Raw genomic sequence first — 15,101 nt, 5'->3', positions numbered from 1 at the left:
CTGTGAGGGTGGTGAGGCCCTGGCCCAGGTTGCCCAGAGAAGTTTTGGATGCCCCTGGATCCTTGGAAGTGTCCAAGGCCAGGCTGGATGGAGCTTGGAGCAGCCTGGGACAGTGGAAGGTGTCCCTGCCATGGCAGGGGTTTGGAACAAGATGATCTTGAAGTTCTCTTCTGACCCAAGCCATTTAATAATTCTTTGATTTGAAGGTAGTGAGTAGCACTGAAAAAAGGCTACATTTTGGAGGCAAATAGAAAGAAAATGAGACTTGCAGGACAGCAGTGAGGAAAATCAGATTTTTCAGAAGGCTGCATGCCAGGTCTGATCTCTTATCTCTCCTCCCCCCTTCACCTCGCTCTTGTGGTGACACGATTCTTTCCAGGTTATTTTTTTCCCCTCCTCTGTCAAGATGTTAGTTTTGGAGATGAGTGTTAGCAGAGGTTTTTTCAAAGCCTGGAGAGCTGTAAGGAGGAGAGGTGAAAGCAGGACACTCCTGACTCATCAAGTCTATCCGTTCTCCCTGGAATGAGCTCTTCCCAGCAGCACTTCCATACCCACTCTGTGGGGCAGCACTCATTAGAGCATCCTCCTAGCTGCACTTACTGCCCACTTTCAGGAATACCTCCTCATGTGTTTTTGGTGCTTCTCTTCAAGGACACTGAATGCTTAGAGACATTTTCCACTCTGTTCTCCTAAAACGCTGTAACAAACCCAAAGTGCAGAATATTTCCCTGGGTTTTCTCTATCTGCTCACCACAACAGCGAAGCAACCAACCTTCCCAAAACATGGAAGTCAATGGATATGATGCCACGGGAACACCCAGCTTGCTGCTTGAAGACAAGTTCAGGGCTCTGGAAGCAGCCTGTCCCTCCTGGAGGCCGGGAAAGTACAGACATTCCCATGGTCACCCAGTGAGATCCCTGGATTGGCCAGGATAGATGGGTATGGGGAGAGGTAAATAAACAAGCACACACCTTGGAAAGCCAGCTATGGACTCCCTGTACTTCAAGGCATGACCTCTGCTATAAAAATGCCAGGACTTGTTCTTCAGGCCTGGTTTGCAGCACTGCCAGGTTTTATTTAACACGAGATCTGGGTTGTATCAGCCTGAGGAGCTGGAGAGGCTGATCCCACCCTCTTAACTACCTTGAACCACCTCTTCCTCACCTGTCATAGCAGCTCCCACCTCTTTCCTCCCTTTCTGCCCAGAAACAACCACCATCCCACACTTTCACACACTTGCTGGGCTGGTAGGATGGTAAAGGGACATGACTGGATCTGCCAGTGCAGGCAAAGGAAGGGAAGGAGGGAAAGATCAGGATAAAACCCACAAGTTCATCAATGTCAGGCACAAAGACTAGAATTTGGTTATTCTGATCGTGTTTCCTGTTAGGAAAGTTGAGCCACACCTCTGGGGAAAAGGTGTAGGGCCAGGCAGCTTCCCAGTGCTCCGTGCCATCTTTGGTGGCCACAGGAATGTGCACAGGGAGTCCCAGGTCCCAGAGCACAAACAAGGTGATGCAACTCCAGTGGTTTTATTTCCCTGGCAATTAATAAAGGGAATACAACAGACGGAAGGCTTTTGCTCCCCATTGCACCTGACCTATTTAGGATATTGCCAAGCAGAGTTTGATTGTCATCATGGGTGTTCCTCAGAATTATACAAGGGAGTTAAAAGGCACAAACAGAAATCAGCTTTATGCTCCACATTAGCAGGAAGGACTATTTGATTAGGGAAAAAAAAAAAGGAAAAAAAGAGGAAAAAAATGGAAAAAAAGCTGTTAACCAATGATGTGTTTGATTAATTTAAAATAAGAATCGTGCTTTTTATTCATATTTGTTCTAATGTTTTTACTTAAAAATTTGTCAGGACAATTTAAAAGGTAGTTTTGATTCTCAGGTGAAATAAGATATGCTTTTAAAAAAAATTCTCTTTTTTGAAAGCAGCACTGTTCCTTCCCTGCTATTCGAGTAGTTTATTTCTCTCTCTCCTTCTCAAACATTCATACTTTACTCTTTCCCCTGGCTGATGCTGGAGAGGCAGCAGCTCTGGGAAATGAACCAGCTTCGCCCGTGGCTCATACATCATTACAATTGTTAACCAAGTTCCACTATAAAAATCTTGATTACACAGGAGAACACAGAGGCATGCAGGAACACAGCTTCATTTCCAGATACCAGATTGAGTTTGTAGGGCAGGAAGTTAAAAGACTTTGTTATGCTCTCGGGTTGATAAAGTCTGCCCGGACACGCCATAACAGCAGCTCCCTACAACCCATTCCTCCACACAGCAACAATTCCAGTGTCGGAATGAGCTTCCTTCTACTCTGGCCAGGGGTTACATCCCACTGTGTGATGATGGATGTGTGATGGGAGCTGGAATTGGATGGTCTTGAGGATCCTTTTCAACCCAAACTATTCTATTCACACCACTGGAGCTGATGGTGCTCAGGGCACCGGAGTTGTGGAATTTTGCCCTCTGGCAATGGCAAATGCTGTTGTGCACACCTGCCATGGAGAAAAGCTCCCAAATCTGGACAAAAAGCTGCAGCAAGTACTACTGGCATCTGGTCACTTGCCAATGACCAAAGGTCATTCAAGGTAAAACTGAAGGCTCAGCAGAGTGCAAATGAAAGTTAATTTTAGCTGGAACATGTAGCACACACCAGCGTTCATAACCACATCTCCTGAGAAATTTTGTGAACTTTTCCCATCCCCCATATGGTTTATCTCAGTGGTTCAAATGCAAAAACCTGGCACTTTGGATCGTGTGAAATGTTTGTGTTATTCCCTGGAGGACTTTGCATCTGAGAAGTAATGAGAAGATTATCCTCTGACAGTTAAACTGCAGCACTGTGACTGCATCAGATGTTACATTGCTCCAGCAGCTCCCAGACTTTTGAGAAGTGTGACCACCTTTGAACTCTGTCTTATTTGCAACCCAAGAGTCGCTGAGAAGAAAAATGAATGAATTAAATAAAAATCTCTTTAGTCAGAGAAAAGGTAGGAAAGATGAATCATTTTCTGACATGCCTCACACTTCACTCTTTCCTGTAGCAGACATCTACCAGGCAGTACAGTGAAAAAAGGCACCGCCTTTCCAAACCATGCTTAGGCAGCACAGTAATACTGCCCTGAAGAGCTCAAGTTGCTTATAGTGTGCTCTGGCTTGAATCATAAAATCGTGGAATGGTTTGGGTTGGGAAGGACATTAAAAATCATCTCATTTCACCCCCTGCCATGGGCAGGGAACCTTCCACTAGACCATGTTTCTAAAAGCCCCATCCAACCTGGCCTTGAAAAGATGCCACAACTGTTAATTTCTTATACTGCAGACACTGACATTCAAGGTTTCTGTATCAACAGGTATCATAATGGAATTCTGGAAGTAAAGTTTCCATTTATATAGAAAAAAAAAAAGTGAGGAAAAAACCTCCCTCGAGATTTCACAAAGTCACAATTTTGAAAACAGATCCAAATCCTGCAGTCAAAACAAAACACCCTAGTATTTTATTTTCTATGCCAAAACTATTACTGCCAAAGGCATTCTTCAAATTCTTTTCTTCCCAAATGCCACAATAAAATGTTCAAGTTGGCACATGCAGGACCCAAGCTTCCGTATGATGACAAAGTAGGTAAGCCTTTTGTTCCTGTAGAAACCCCAAATCCTGATCTTCTCTGGTGTGAAGCTTCTTATGGAAGCAAAGTAGGAAGCAGAAAGAGCCTGGGTGGTGAAAAAATTCTCACATCTGGCCTTGACCTGAGCCTGAGCACTAGGTGGGCTCCAAGGTGCTCTGCTAAGAGCCACTCTCACAGGCAGATCCACTCACAAATATCAAGGAGTTATCTGAGACATGGCTGACAAAAGCATCCAATTATTTTTCCCCTGTCAAATGGCAGGAGCTGGCCTTTAATCCCTCCCTCAAGTGGAAAGGTGACTCTCAGTTCTTGAGTTGTCATGTTTTTTCTTTAAATCAAAAACGCCAGTTTTGGAGTTTTGGATCCCTAAGGATGGATTCTTCTCTGTATTTAGGGAGAGAAGCTTACCAAGTGTTACTGCAGCATTAATACCTTTCCTCTTTTAAAATAAGACCAGACTAGGATGTGAAACCAGCATTTTCCCCGAACACATGCAATCTAGCTTAATAGCAGTTTTTGCTAGTAAATAGGTACAAAAATAAGCCAACCATAAAGCTAAATAAAATAAACTAATTTTAGTACTCGCAAGCTGAGCAAAGAGCACAAAATCTACAAGTAATTTGTTTTTCACAATATCAAATTATTAGTAAGCAGTGGTGAGGGAAAAAGGGATTGCAGAGTGCAATTACTGTCTTAACAGATTCCCTTCAAAAGGGCCTAATTATGACACATTAATTGTATTCAGTGAATTGTAATTTTCATTCAAATAAGATCTTTCTCCCCCATCTAGCTTGTTTTCCTCAAATTCCTTCCCCATGATACCCGACAGGTTTCATCTGTTAGAGAAGGACTTTAAAAAAAAACAACAAAATAAAAGTCTAGAACATTCATCCCCAGCTGCCCTCCCCATAAAATACTCTTAGACATAGAAAAGGCAGCGAGACCAGTAGGAAAGACAGGCAAAATGAAGAATGAGGGAAGAAGTCTGAGGGAGGAGTGAGATCAGGGGGAAAAAGGTGCTATTTTATCAGCCTTTGGCAAAAGAGGGAGCAAACATTGACTCTGGCCTGATGCTTTCTGAAGGCTCCAGGGCTGACTTTGCTACGTGGCTGCTCTCAGACGTGCATGGCCAAAAGTCCATTGGACAGCCACACCTGGGGCAAGGCTGCTGAACTGGCTGGGCCTGTGGGCAGCAGCAGCTGCTCTCACCCTAAGGGGGAGAAGTTTTCAGAGCTCAGTGGTGAGGCTCTATTCTGGTTTGAAAGCAAAACCAGTGAGAGACTCCAAGTCAGAAATTCAATTTATTAGGAAAGGGGAAAAGAAACAAAATACCTGCAATAATACAAAAGAAAAATCACTGACAGAGTCAGAATACAACTTGACACCCTTTTGGCCACAGTGTTGGTAGCCATCCAAATTGGAATAGCTGCAGTCCTCCTGGAGTGACAGATGTGGTTCTGTTGGAGCAGTGATCCTGTAGAATCACAGAATCACAGAAGAATGAGGTTGGAAGAGACCTCTAAGATCATCAAGTCCAACCTATGCCCTAACACCTCAACTAGACTACAGCACCAAGTGCTATGTCCAGTCTTTTTTTAAACACATCTAGAGATGGTGATTGTACCACTTCCCTGGGAAGACAATTCCAGTACTTTATTATTCTTTTGGTGAAAAATTGTCTTGTTCTGTCAGGGAAGGGCAAAATCTTCCTCTGAAGGTCCAGTGGAAAACCCCAGCTGCTCCTGTTGGGAACCAGTGGAAAGGCTGAGTCTGGTGTTCCAAAAACCCAGATTATATCCAGTTAGGAATGCTTGGCTCCTCCCTCTGGGCGGAGCACCCCACAATGGGATGTTATAGTTCTTATCAGTCAGGCAGTGACATTCAATAGCCCATTATCAGCAGATGTCTCCCTGGAAGAACTGTTTGTGAAAGAGATAAGGAAAACTGCCCACTTAAAAGAAGACAACTGCCATACAGATGGCAAATGGAATACATCTTGCTTCTCAATCTGGGACAGGCTCTCAGGGGATGCCAGGCTGCTGCATCCCTTGCTGTGCCAAGCAGGACCCACCGCAGCGAAACCAAAGCTGTGGGGTTGGTGCAGACCGGAGCCGTTGCGGTGTGCGTCCGGCCGCCGGTGATCTCCAACCCGGCTGGCAGCAGAGCAGCTGGAGATGGGCTGGCAACAACACCCCAAGGGATCTGTGGGGTGCACAGGGAAGCCCTCTGCTCTCGGGAGCTCGATGATGCTGTGGGCACGTGGCACAGAAACAAGGAAGGGACGGGTACAAGTGAAGCGCCAGCACTGAAGATATTTATTAAATAAATTAAAATGGCACAAACAGGGATTCAAAACAAAACATAAAGAGGCTGTTTCCATAAAGAGGCTGTTTCAGAAGACCCCAAAGTGGGGACAACACACACACACACACTATATATATATATATATAAAAGCCTTCTGGCCAACCACAGGCTGTTGATCTGCATGGCCACTCCCAGTTGGTCTCAGAGTCCTTTGCTCATCCTTTGCTCCTCGCCATAAACTGCCTGGATGTCATTAGTTGTGGCTTCTTATTTCTTGAGGCCTGATGTTTGCTGTCTGTGGTGTGGCTGTGTGGGCAGTCTCTGGCCCATCTCTTCCAGGGCAAGCTCCTACATTGACCTCCTTTGGGTGCTGCCAGCGGTGAAGGAGCTCCCTGAGCGTTTCAAGCCAAGGGAAAAGCACAGTGGGTTGCTCATGCTGAGGATCTCCTCTCAGCTAGGCTGCTCCCAGCCCAAGTGAGCCAGGTCCTGCCAGCCCAGCTCCTTAACACCACGATCCAGTCGCGCGGCGGGCTGTGGTGGAGGCACGAGCAGAAAGGAAAGTAAGATCTATCTAGTCCTGGGCTACTTTAAGTGCTTTGAAGGGCACTGAGCTGATGGATACAAATTCAGGTGTAAAAGTGACCTTAGAACATGTTCTGTGTTTGCTTCATCAGCTTGGATCTACAGAGCAAACCCAGGCTGGAAAGCAGCAAGACGTAGCACAGGCCTGTCAATAGCAGGAAAAAACACTTCCTTTTTTTAAGGCAGCTGAGAGCTGCCTCCTTTACTTTGAAGATTTGATCTCAAACCCTAATCTATGCTGAAATAGAAGAAACAGGTTCCTTCACTTATTTACACAAGTTGTTTGTACAATTAAATCTGTATTTTACAGCCAGTAGGAAAAGGGGGAGAGAGGTCTGTCCAAGTCACACTGGAGAGGCACATGTGAGAGCCATTGTACCAGCTTCCTTTTTCAAGCAGAGCTGTACTTGACCATGACCAGACAACACATCAGGTCAGACTTACACTGAGTGAGGACACTCACTTACACTGAGTGAGGACATTTCAAAAATTATAATATGTGGAGGCAATGTAATAGCTAAGGTGTCCTCACATACTCGAAGTCCTAAGTGCTCTTCAAGAAAATTAAGACCCCTGCAAGGTTTAGTAGCTTTTAAATCTGTCTTGCCAGATGCAATCCCTAGAGCTCACAGTCCTCTAGTTAGAGAGTGGGGGGAAAAGGGAAAAAAAAAACACAAGAAAAACCCAAAGAAGAAGAGAAAAATTTCTTCCTTAATAATCCAAATGAACCAAACACATGGAAATTCCACATGGGCTTTCTTTCATCCACTGTTTCATTTCCATCTCATTTCTGCTCCAAATCCCAACTAATTTACACTTTATTCAGGCAAAACAGTTATTTGCTCGCCCTCTACTTTCTCTTTCTAGATTCAACTGATGCTTTTTCCTTGATAAGGAATGAAATGCAAAGTGGTAAAAAATGTGAGCCTGACACCTATTTCCACCACCCCTGCTCCTCACAACAGCTCTTCTGCCCTGACCCACCAGGATCTGAATTCAGGATTGCCTCAACCAGAGACCCTGGATAATAAAGCTTCAATCACTTCTCTGAAGAGTAGAAAGCTCCTTTCAAGGAACAGTTAGTGGGGCTCTAATCCCTAACTCTGGGAGAGAAGCACATCCTGAGGAATGACCACAGTGAGCTTCTTCCATTCAGTGTAATCAGCACTCACATTTTGGGTTATTTCTATAGTACAGGCTCTACTACCCCTACACAGCCTCTTTTGCCAGGGCTAATTTTGGATGGAAGGAAGTGCTAGAATGCTAATTTGTAAAGGCAGGGACTTTTTGGTCAACTCAAACCTGGTATGTTTTCTTGCTTGTCTTGGGTCAAAAACACATCACAGCCCACAGCTGTTCACTGTATTAGTCCTGAATTACAACTGCCAGGTCCTTGTCCTTTTTATTTTGCAGGTATCCAACAACAACAACAACCAAAATTGACTCAAATCACCATTTAAAAAGAGGAATATTTTGCATTTCAATACTATTTCCACTAGACAGATCTGGAAGGATTTCGATGCTGCCACCTCAAAACACGAACTTGTCTTTGCTTCTCAGCCTTTTGTTTTTTTCAGCTTTCATAAGAACTCAAAAATAAATACAAAAGACTTTAGTAATTACTTAAAAAAAAAAAAGAAGACAGAGAGACTTGAGATGGAACCTGCCTTCTGACATTTGAAGAAAGAAAGATCAAATTTTAAAACTCCTTGTATCTAGAAAGACAGTGAGCCCCTTTTCAGCAAAATTAAGAAAGCGGAGCTGAGCTTGCTGGGGAATAGTACAGCACCAAAAATCAGATTACAAGAGCAGTTGAATCTTTCCTCACATCTTCATTCCTTTCAACACTCAGGGAATGAGAGCTACCACCAATTAAGGAATAATGGCTGCAAGTTCAGAACTTGTTAATGTCTGTGTACATCACCTTCAAAACACGAAGCCATAAATTCTGACTCCACGACACACTAGAGTTATTTAATACATATCCTTCTTTATCATTCCTCTCTTTAATAGCTGGAAGAAATGGAAGGGAAGATAACCTCCCACCAATTAGGTGGGAACTGAAGTTTGTGTTTTGCAGCGGGGGCCATTAGACCCAACATCCACACTGACCTTAAAACTTGGGAGCAAGTTTATAGAAGGGGTTTTTGCTCACCCTGTGCACAGAACAAACTGCCATTAGGATAAACAGCAGATTTAAAAGCCTCTTCATGAACAGAATGAAAAACTGAGACTGAAAGAAAGGAGATGTGGCATTCAGAGCACAGGTTGGGTCCTTCTGTGGTTAATCAGACCGGAGCTCTCAGGGGCTGAACGCCTGGCCTCTCCTTCACAGAGAAGCTGCAGGAATAACATTTACCTGTTCTCCATAAAAACACAGCTTGGAAATGCAGTGGGATCAGCAGGACTACCACCACCTTGTACAAGAGGCAAGATGAAGCAATGGTACTGTCCCTGCAAACATTTAATGCAGTCCAGATGGACTTCAAGAAAGCTGTGAAAAACATGAGGTTTTTTTAAGAGTTTGACTATTCTTTTGGTCAAAAGCTTGTAGGAGAAACAAAATTAATATGAAGAGAACTGCAGTGAAGATAACAAAAAAACCTAAATGATCTTGGATTCAATTTCTCACAGTGCTTATAATCTCAGAGTAGGCAAAATAATAAAAGATAGAGCAAAGGAATTCCATCAGATTATTTAAAGAAATAGCTACGAACACTGCACACAATTTATATTGGGCTCTTGCCACCTCTTATTTAAATCTGGAACTGGAAGAAGTGCACCTATACAGACAGGTATAAAGCCCATAATCCATCAGGAGTAGGACACATAATACATCCATAAAATAAGGGACAAATACATCACACCCTTCAATACAACAGATCGTTTTCACCTTTCACATAATTTTTAAGTAGGTCTACATGTGAATGAATAAGAATTAGTGGGAATAATAACACCTGACACCAACCTGCTAGCTGGTCTGGAGATCTGATAGGATTAGGAAGGATACTGTATCATAAAACTGGAAATGATCAGAAACACTTTGGCTGCAAACACTTTGCAAAACTGGATTGACTGCACTGAAGTTTCCTGTTTTGGAAATAAAATAAATTTTGACTTCACACAGCTGCTCTATTTTTGTACCATCAGAACAAGTGTTTCAGAACTGCCATTGTGAATCTCAGTTCTGTGCTGTGTTTATCTGCTATATGACAAATCAGAATTGGAACGAAAGCCAAAAAGTATGCCTTAAATGACCTGAAAAATGAGATTCTGTCATAGTAGCTTCCTTCCAAGAACAGGAATTAAAAAAGGAAAATTTCTAAAAATGCAGCTGAGCAGTAAAGCAAGCCCAGTAGTGCTGAAGCCTTTCACAAATGTTCATTCCCTATTCTGGCACAGCAGCTTCCAACACTTGACGCACACGCTCCCGAAGTCACTGGGCACCATCTCTACTGTAACCACGACATCAAATCTGCTTTCTCTTCTCACAGCCTGCTACTTGGTCGTGGTCCACCACTGCCCTGCGAGCATTTCCCCATCCCCTCTCTGCTCCCGTGCAGAGCAGCAGCTGTGCCATGCACCTTCCTGCTCCGAGAGCGCGGAACCGCAGCCGCGCTGCTCCGCCGCTCCTCGCTGCCAGCATCCTCCTTCCTCCTTGGCAAAATGTCAGGGCAGCGCTCCGGCTCCCTGGGCTGGCAGTCCTGGGACAGGCCTGGCTCGGGCAGGCAGCTGGGAAGCCCCAAGCTGGAGGGGTACAAGAGCAAAGGAAGGTGTCCAAGCGTCACTTTGCAGCGCAGCTTCTGACGTGAAGCAAAGTCAGGTTGGGAGGAGCATTTAAATCAGGAAAAGATTTTCCTTTTCTACACCATCATGCACAGCCCACTCCCAACTCCAGCAACGACTTGCCCAAGGAGCTTAACACAATCCAACGCTTGGCACTATGCAGACACTTGCTTTTAGTAGCAGCATGTGAAGCATTCAAGTACCAAGAGCAGCAGCTTTGTAGCTTTATACTACTCGTTGCAAAGCAGAAAAACAGCAAGTACATTTGTGATCTTTAAGTCTTCTGGTTTCAGGCAGGGAATGAGATAACAAATTCGTCCTCATCAAAAGTACAGAATAAATTCTAACTGCACTCCACTGAGTCATTACACACCAAGATCTGATTTGGGAAACAAGCATTTATAATCTTACTTACAACCTCAGTGGGTCTATGTGTGAATAAAACCTCACATGTGCTAAACCAGTGGTAGTCTTTAAAATAATTAACTTTGCAAGAAGTCAGAACTAGTTCGAAGTAGTAAAAGCTTTGCAATCAGATTCAAAACATGTTTTTTTAATCTAGAAAAAATAAAAATCAGAGGCAAGTCTAGCTGAAACCTTCCATCACCTGTAATAAAAGTGATACGAGCTGTTAAGCATAAGTGAAGCCTGTGGGTGTACTGAGGGCAGCACATTTATCCCTCTTAGACCTCCAGTCATATTATTAAAGGCCTGTCACATTTTTCCTTCTCCATTTCTTCCCATTTCAGAATGCCCCTAGACATGTAAGGAGATAATATACTTGATAGTCACCTTTCCTACCTGAAGTTATTTTTTTCATCTAAGACATGCTGAATTGGGTGATTAGTCCAATCAAATCTGGTGCCTCGATTCTGGCAGAAGCCAATATTGAATGTTTGAATGTTCCCTGGAGTTATGAAGCACACACCACACCACACTAACAGAACTAGTCAAATATGCATCACTCAAAACAGAGGAAAAAAATTATTTCATGGCCTCTGTGGCTACTGGGCCACACCTTGATATGTCAGATCTAGGTATGTTTTTTTTTTTTAATCTCTATTTATTGATCATAAAACAATGCCAGCCTTTCTCAATGCATGTATTGATCCCAGTGTGATACCTTGTGATTAGAGAGATGATGTGGCCAATCCTCTTACATTCGAGGGGCAAAAAAAGAAAGAGCTCACAGACATCCAAAAATGCAATGACGGCTGAACACTCCCCATTGGCTGCGCATTCCGGCATTCATTGGCTTTTTATTACGTAGGGGAGTTAAGCAGAAGAATAAAGATTTTTTTTTTTCTGTCTACACTGGGAACCTCAGGACCGAAACTCCTGAAGCAAACACAAAGTTCTGAAGGAAAGCCCCGAGGGCTCTCAGGAAATTAATCCCCGCTCAGCTGACTAGTCATCCCACCAGCAGCCCAGCACCGCTCCTCCTGGGATCTCATGACACAGATGAAAGAGCAACTACATGGAAAAACAAAAAACAAAACAAAACAAGAGAAAAAAAAAAAAAAAAAACTCGAAACAAACTTCAGCCACACTGGTGGAGGCAGAGAGGGAAGATTCAAGGCAACACGGTTTACCTGAAAACAATATTCAGAACGCACACACGTTCTTTGCCCCGTTAATCAGCAACACATGGATTCCCGATAGAAGGGGCTGGTTGAGCCCAGCCATCACTTAGTTTAGCAGGAAGATGCCGAGTGATTCTCCCGGGAGCCCCGGGAAGATCTACCAAAGCACCCAATCACGATGCAGAGCAGCTTAAAAAAGCAAAGAATAACCAAAAAAGCACCCTCTGTCTCTAAAACATGGTCAGTTCGACTGGCAGAGCAGCTCGCTTCGGATCCAAACGCCGAGACACAGCCTAAGAGAAATCCTGGGGACCAGATCGGCAGATTTCCCGAGCAAGGGCAGGACAGGGCAGCCGGGGATGCTTCTCTCCTTTCTCTCCTCCCTTGCGGGTTCGCGGAAAGTCGCTGCTGCTGCCGCCGCTCCCCCGCGCCGGGCACCGGCCTCGTCTCCCGGGAAGGGAGGGGGAGAAAGGGGAAGGGAGGAGGCGCCAGCGCCGAGCACCGGGACAAAGTTGCGTTGGAGCCGGGGGGAGGCGGCCGAGTCGCTCCCACCCAGGAGAAGTTTGGCCCCCTCCTCTCCATCCCTCCCAGCGCCCCCAGCCCGCAGCCCCCGGCCCGCTCCTACCGCCTGCGGCGGGGTCCCGATCAGCATCTCCAGGTAGTAGCCGCGGCCAGAGTCTCCCTGGAGGTTCTCCACCATGGCTAAAAAGTTGAGGGTGCCGCCGGGATCCGAGGCCAAGGCCAAGCCGTCCGCAGCCCCGGGGGCATCCTGCTGCCGGCTGCCGCTCGCCGGCCGCAGCACCACCGGGGCGGGCGGAGACCCGGCGGGGGCGGCGGGGTGGGACACGCGGAGCGGGAGGGAGAAGAGCGCCCGGCAGAGCCCCGCGGTGCCGGCCAGGAGGAGCAGCAGCAACCCGGGAGCCGCCAGCGGCGTCCCCATCCCGGCGGCAGCGCCGGGGCCGGGAGTCGCTTCCCAAGTGCGGCGGCTCCGGCCCGAGGCAGCGGCCGCCTGGCTGCCAGACTGGAGCAGCCGACGGGGGGGAGGAGGAGGAGGAGGAGGAGGAGGAGGAGGAGGAGGAAGAAGAAGAAGGGAGCGGCTTACCCACGCCCCGGCTCCATCTCCCCCTCCCCCGAAGCGAGCTCCTCCTCGCGTTTCTCCCGCACGGCCCCCGGGCAGCCGGAGCGCTCGGAGCTCCGGGGGCCATGCGGGGAAAGTTGCTCCGACCCAGCGCCCACGGGAGAAACTTCCCTTGCTCGGCTCGGCCCTGCCCGCAACCCCGCTAACGGGGCGTGACGGCACCGTGGGGAGAAAAGTTTCCGAAAGCCCTAAAGGGAGAGCGGCGGAGCGGGGACCCGCGGCTCCGCTCCCCTCCCGGTGCGGTGCGAGGGTGATCGGGGCTCCGGGCTCCGGCAGCCTCCGTGGGGCGCCGCTCCCATCGCGACCCCGCGGGAGCGGAGGCTGAGGTCGGGCAGGAGGAGCTGGAGGTGGGGATGTGGGGTCACTCGGGGATGCGGGAGCGTGTCCCCGTGTGCCGGTTCACACGGTGGCGGCTGGTGTGAGGAGCGGGCGTGTGTGTGTGTGTGTGTGTGTGTGCGTGTGGAAATTCAGCTGCTGCACCGGCAAGAGCGAGGCACGCAAGGCGTCTGCTTGAGAGAGCATGCGAGGCTTTAAATGTCTTCATCATGCACGGAATTAATAACGGCAGTCAAGTGCGGCCTTTTGAAAGATGGGAACACTTAGGGTGGAATTAGTCTCGACATCTCTGGAGTAATGACAGTGCCTGATGGATCGTTGGATGGAGCGCGTAGTCCAAAAACCTTGAAATGTAACGCTGGGCAAGTCTAAGCAGAGTCACTCTGTGGTTGTTTCTGGCTCTTCCCCCAGTCCTCGCTTGTAGATAAAGTTGAAAAATAGCCAGCTGAAGTCATGTGTACTCTCGGTGTCCCCTGATCAGTTTGCTGTCTTAGGCAACCACCTGGTCTCTCCCTGTGTGTAAATCTGTGCAGAACTGTGTGGACTGAGATCCCTTCTCTGCCAGAGTAAACTGAAAGAGCTCCCCCCTTCCCCTCCTTGAGCTGGAGTAATCGTCCACAAGATTTCCAGGTGTTTCACAGGTATTAAATGAAGTTTTATTAAGAGGTAGACAGTGCTCATTCCTGGGGAGGCTGTCTGGGGGAAGGATACTCGGGTAAGGCTGTTAACCGTAGGCGTTTGTCAGAGTTGCTTGAAGAGGATAATCCTTAAAAAGAAGGTGGGAGCCCACCTTCCCTTGCTGAAGGAAAAGAGGTGTTTTCACATTTTTTTTCACTGATGTTTTCATTACTCTGGCTCTGTCACCTCAAATCTGGAGCCCTTGTGCTCACTTTGTAGGGCCTCCCTTGGATCAGTTTAGTGCTTCTGGTGCAGCTGGATGCTTTTCCTCCTGCACCCATGGCAGGAGGGGGATGCAGACCCTGTCCTGGCTGGTGGAGCTCTCTGCAAGAAGGAAAATGCTGCAGGGGAATCCTGCAAGGACCATGGCCTGCCTGGGGGCTGGAGGAGAGGTTATAAATGAAGCTTCCTCTCAGGATGTTGTTATGCTGTGGGAAACCACACACCTTGGTAAGAGGTGAAATTGTGCAAAGTTCCCCTGCTGCACAAAGCTTTCTCTTTGCCTGACAAGTAGGAAAGTGAAATATTGCAGCCCTGGTCTGTCTAGTCTCACCTGCTCCAGACAGAGGGAAAATGCTGCTGTGGGCTGATGGCAGCTGAACACCTGAGGGAGTGGCAGCCAGGCTCACACAAAGAGGTTATCTCCGGGGTGCTACAGTAATGGCTTTTCCTAACGTGGCTGGGATAGTGACAGGTTGCATTGTAGGGCCTGTCTAGTCACAGCTGAAGCCAAAGGGGAATTAAAATGCTTGGGGCTCTTCATGCGTGAGCTGAAAACTGGAGAAATGCCCCCGCCCCTTTGGAAAAGGGAATGGGAAAAGTAATCAGAAGTATAATTGAACACCCCCTCAGAGTGGTAGGGATGTATTTAGAACAGTCAGCAGCTATGTGCATTTTGTTTTAATTCTTTTACAGTACAGTAAGTCATCCCCCTTGCTGCTGTTGCTAAGATACATTACCACACTCCTGGCTAAAGCAATTCCAGCCAAAGGAGTGCACAGTTTTCAGAGCATAGAAGATATAGCATAGCCTTTAAGTGTTGAAGAGAAAACTTGTC

The 15,101-nt window shown here is 46.9% G+C and overlaps 1 protein-coding gene across 1 annotated transcript in view; it reads right to left on the bottom strand.

Moving 5' to 3' along the window:
• Positions 1–12,933, bottom strand: part of BACE2 (beta-secretase 2) — a 48,387-nt gene extending 35,454 nt beyond the window's left edge. Inside the window, exon 1 of the mRNA XM_068179567.1 lies at positions 12,518–12,933. Within this exon, the coding sequence (XP_068035668.1) occupies positions 12,518–12,832 (315 nt within the window). The 5' untranslated portion in view covers positions 12,833–12,933. The remainder of the gene's footprint in view (positions 1–12,517) is intronic.
• Positions 12,934–15,101: the final 2,168 nt, after the last annotated feature.

This window comes from Anomalospiza imberbis, chromosome 2 (genome assembly GCF_031753505.1).
Source record: "Anomalospiza imberbis isolate Cuckoo-Finch-1a 21T00152 chromosome 2, ASM3175350v1, whole genome shotgun sequence".
NCBI lineage: Eukaryota > Metazoa > Chordata > Aves > Passeriformes > Viduidae > Anomalospiza > Anomalospiza imberbis.
Note: the sequence above shows the minus strand (reverse complement) of the source record. Positions and strands in the feature narration are given on the sequence as shown.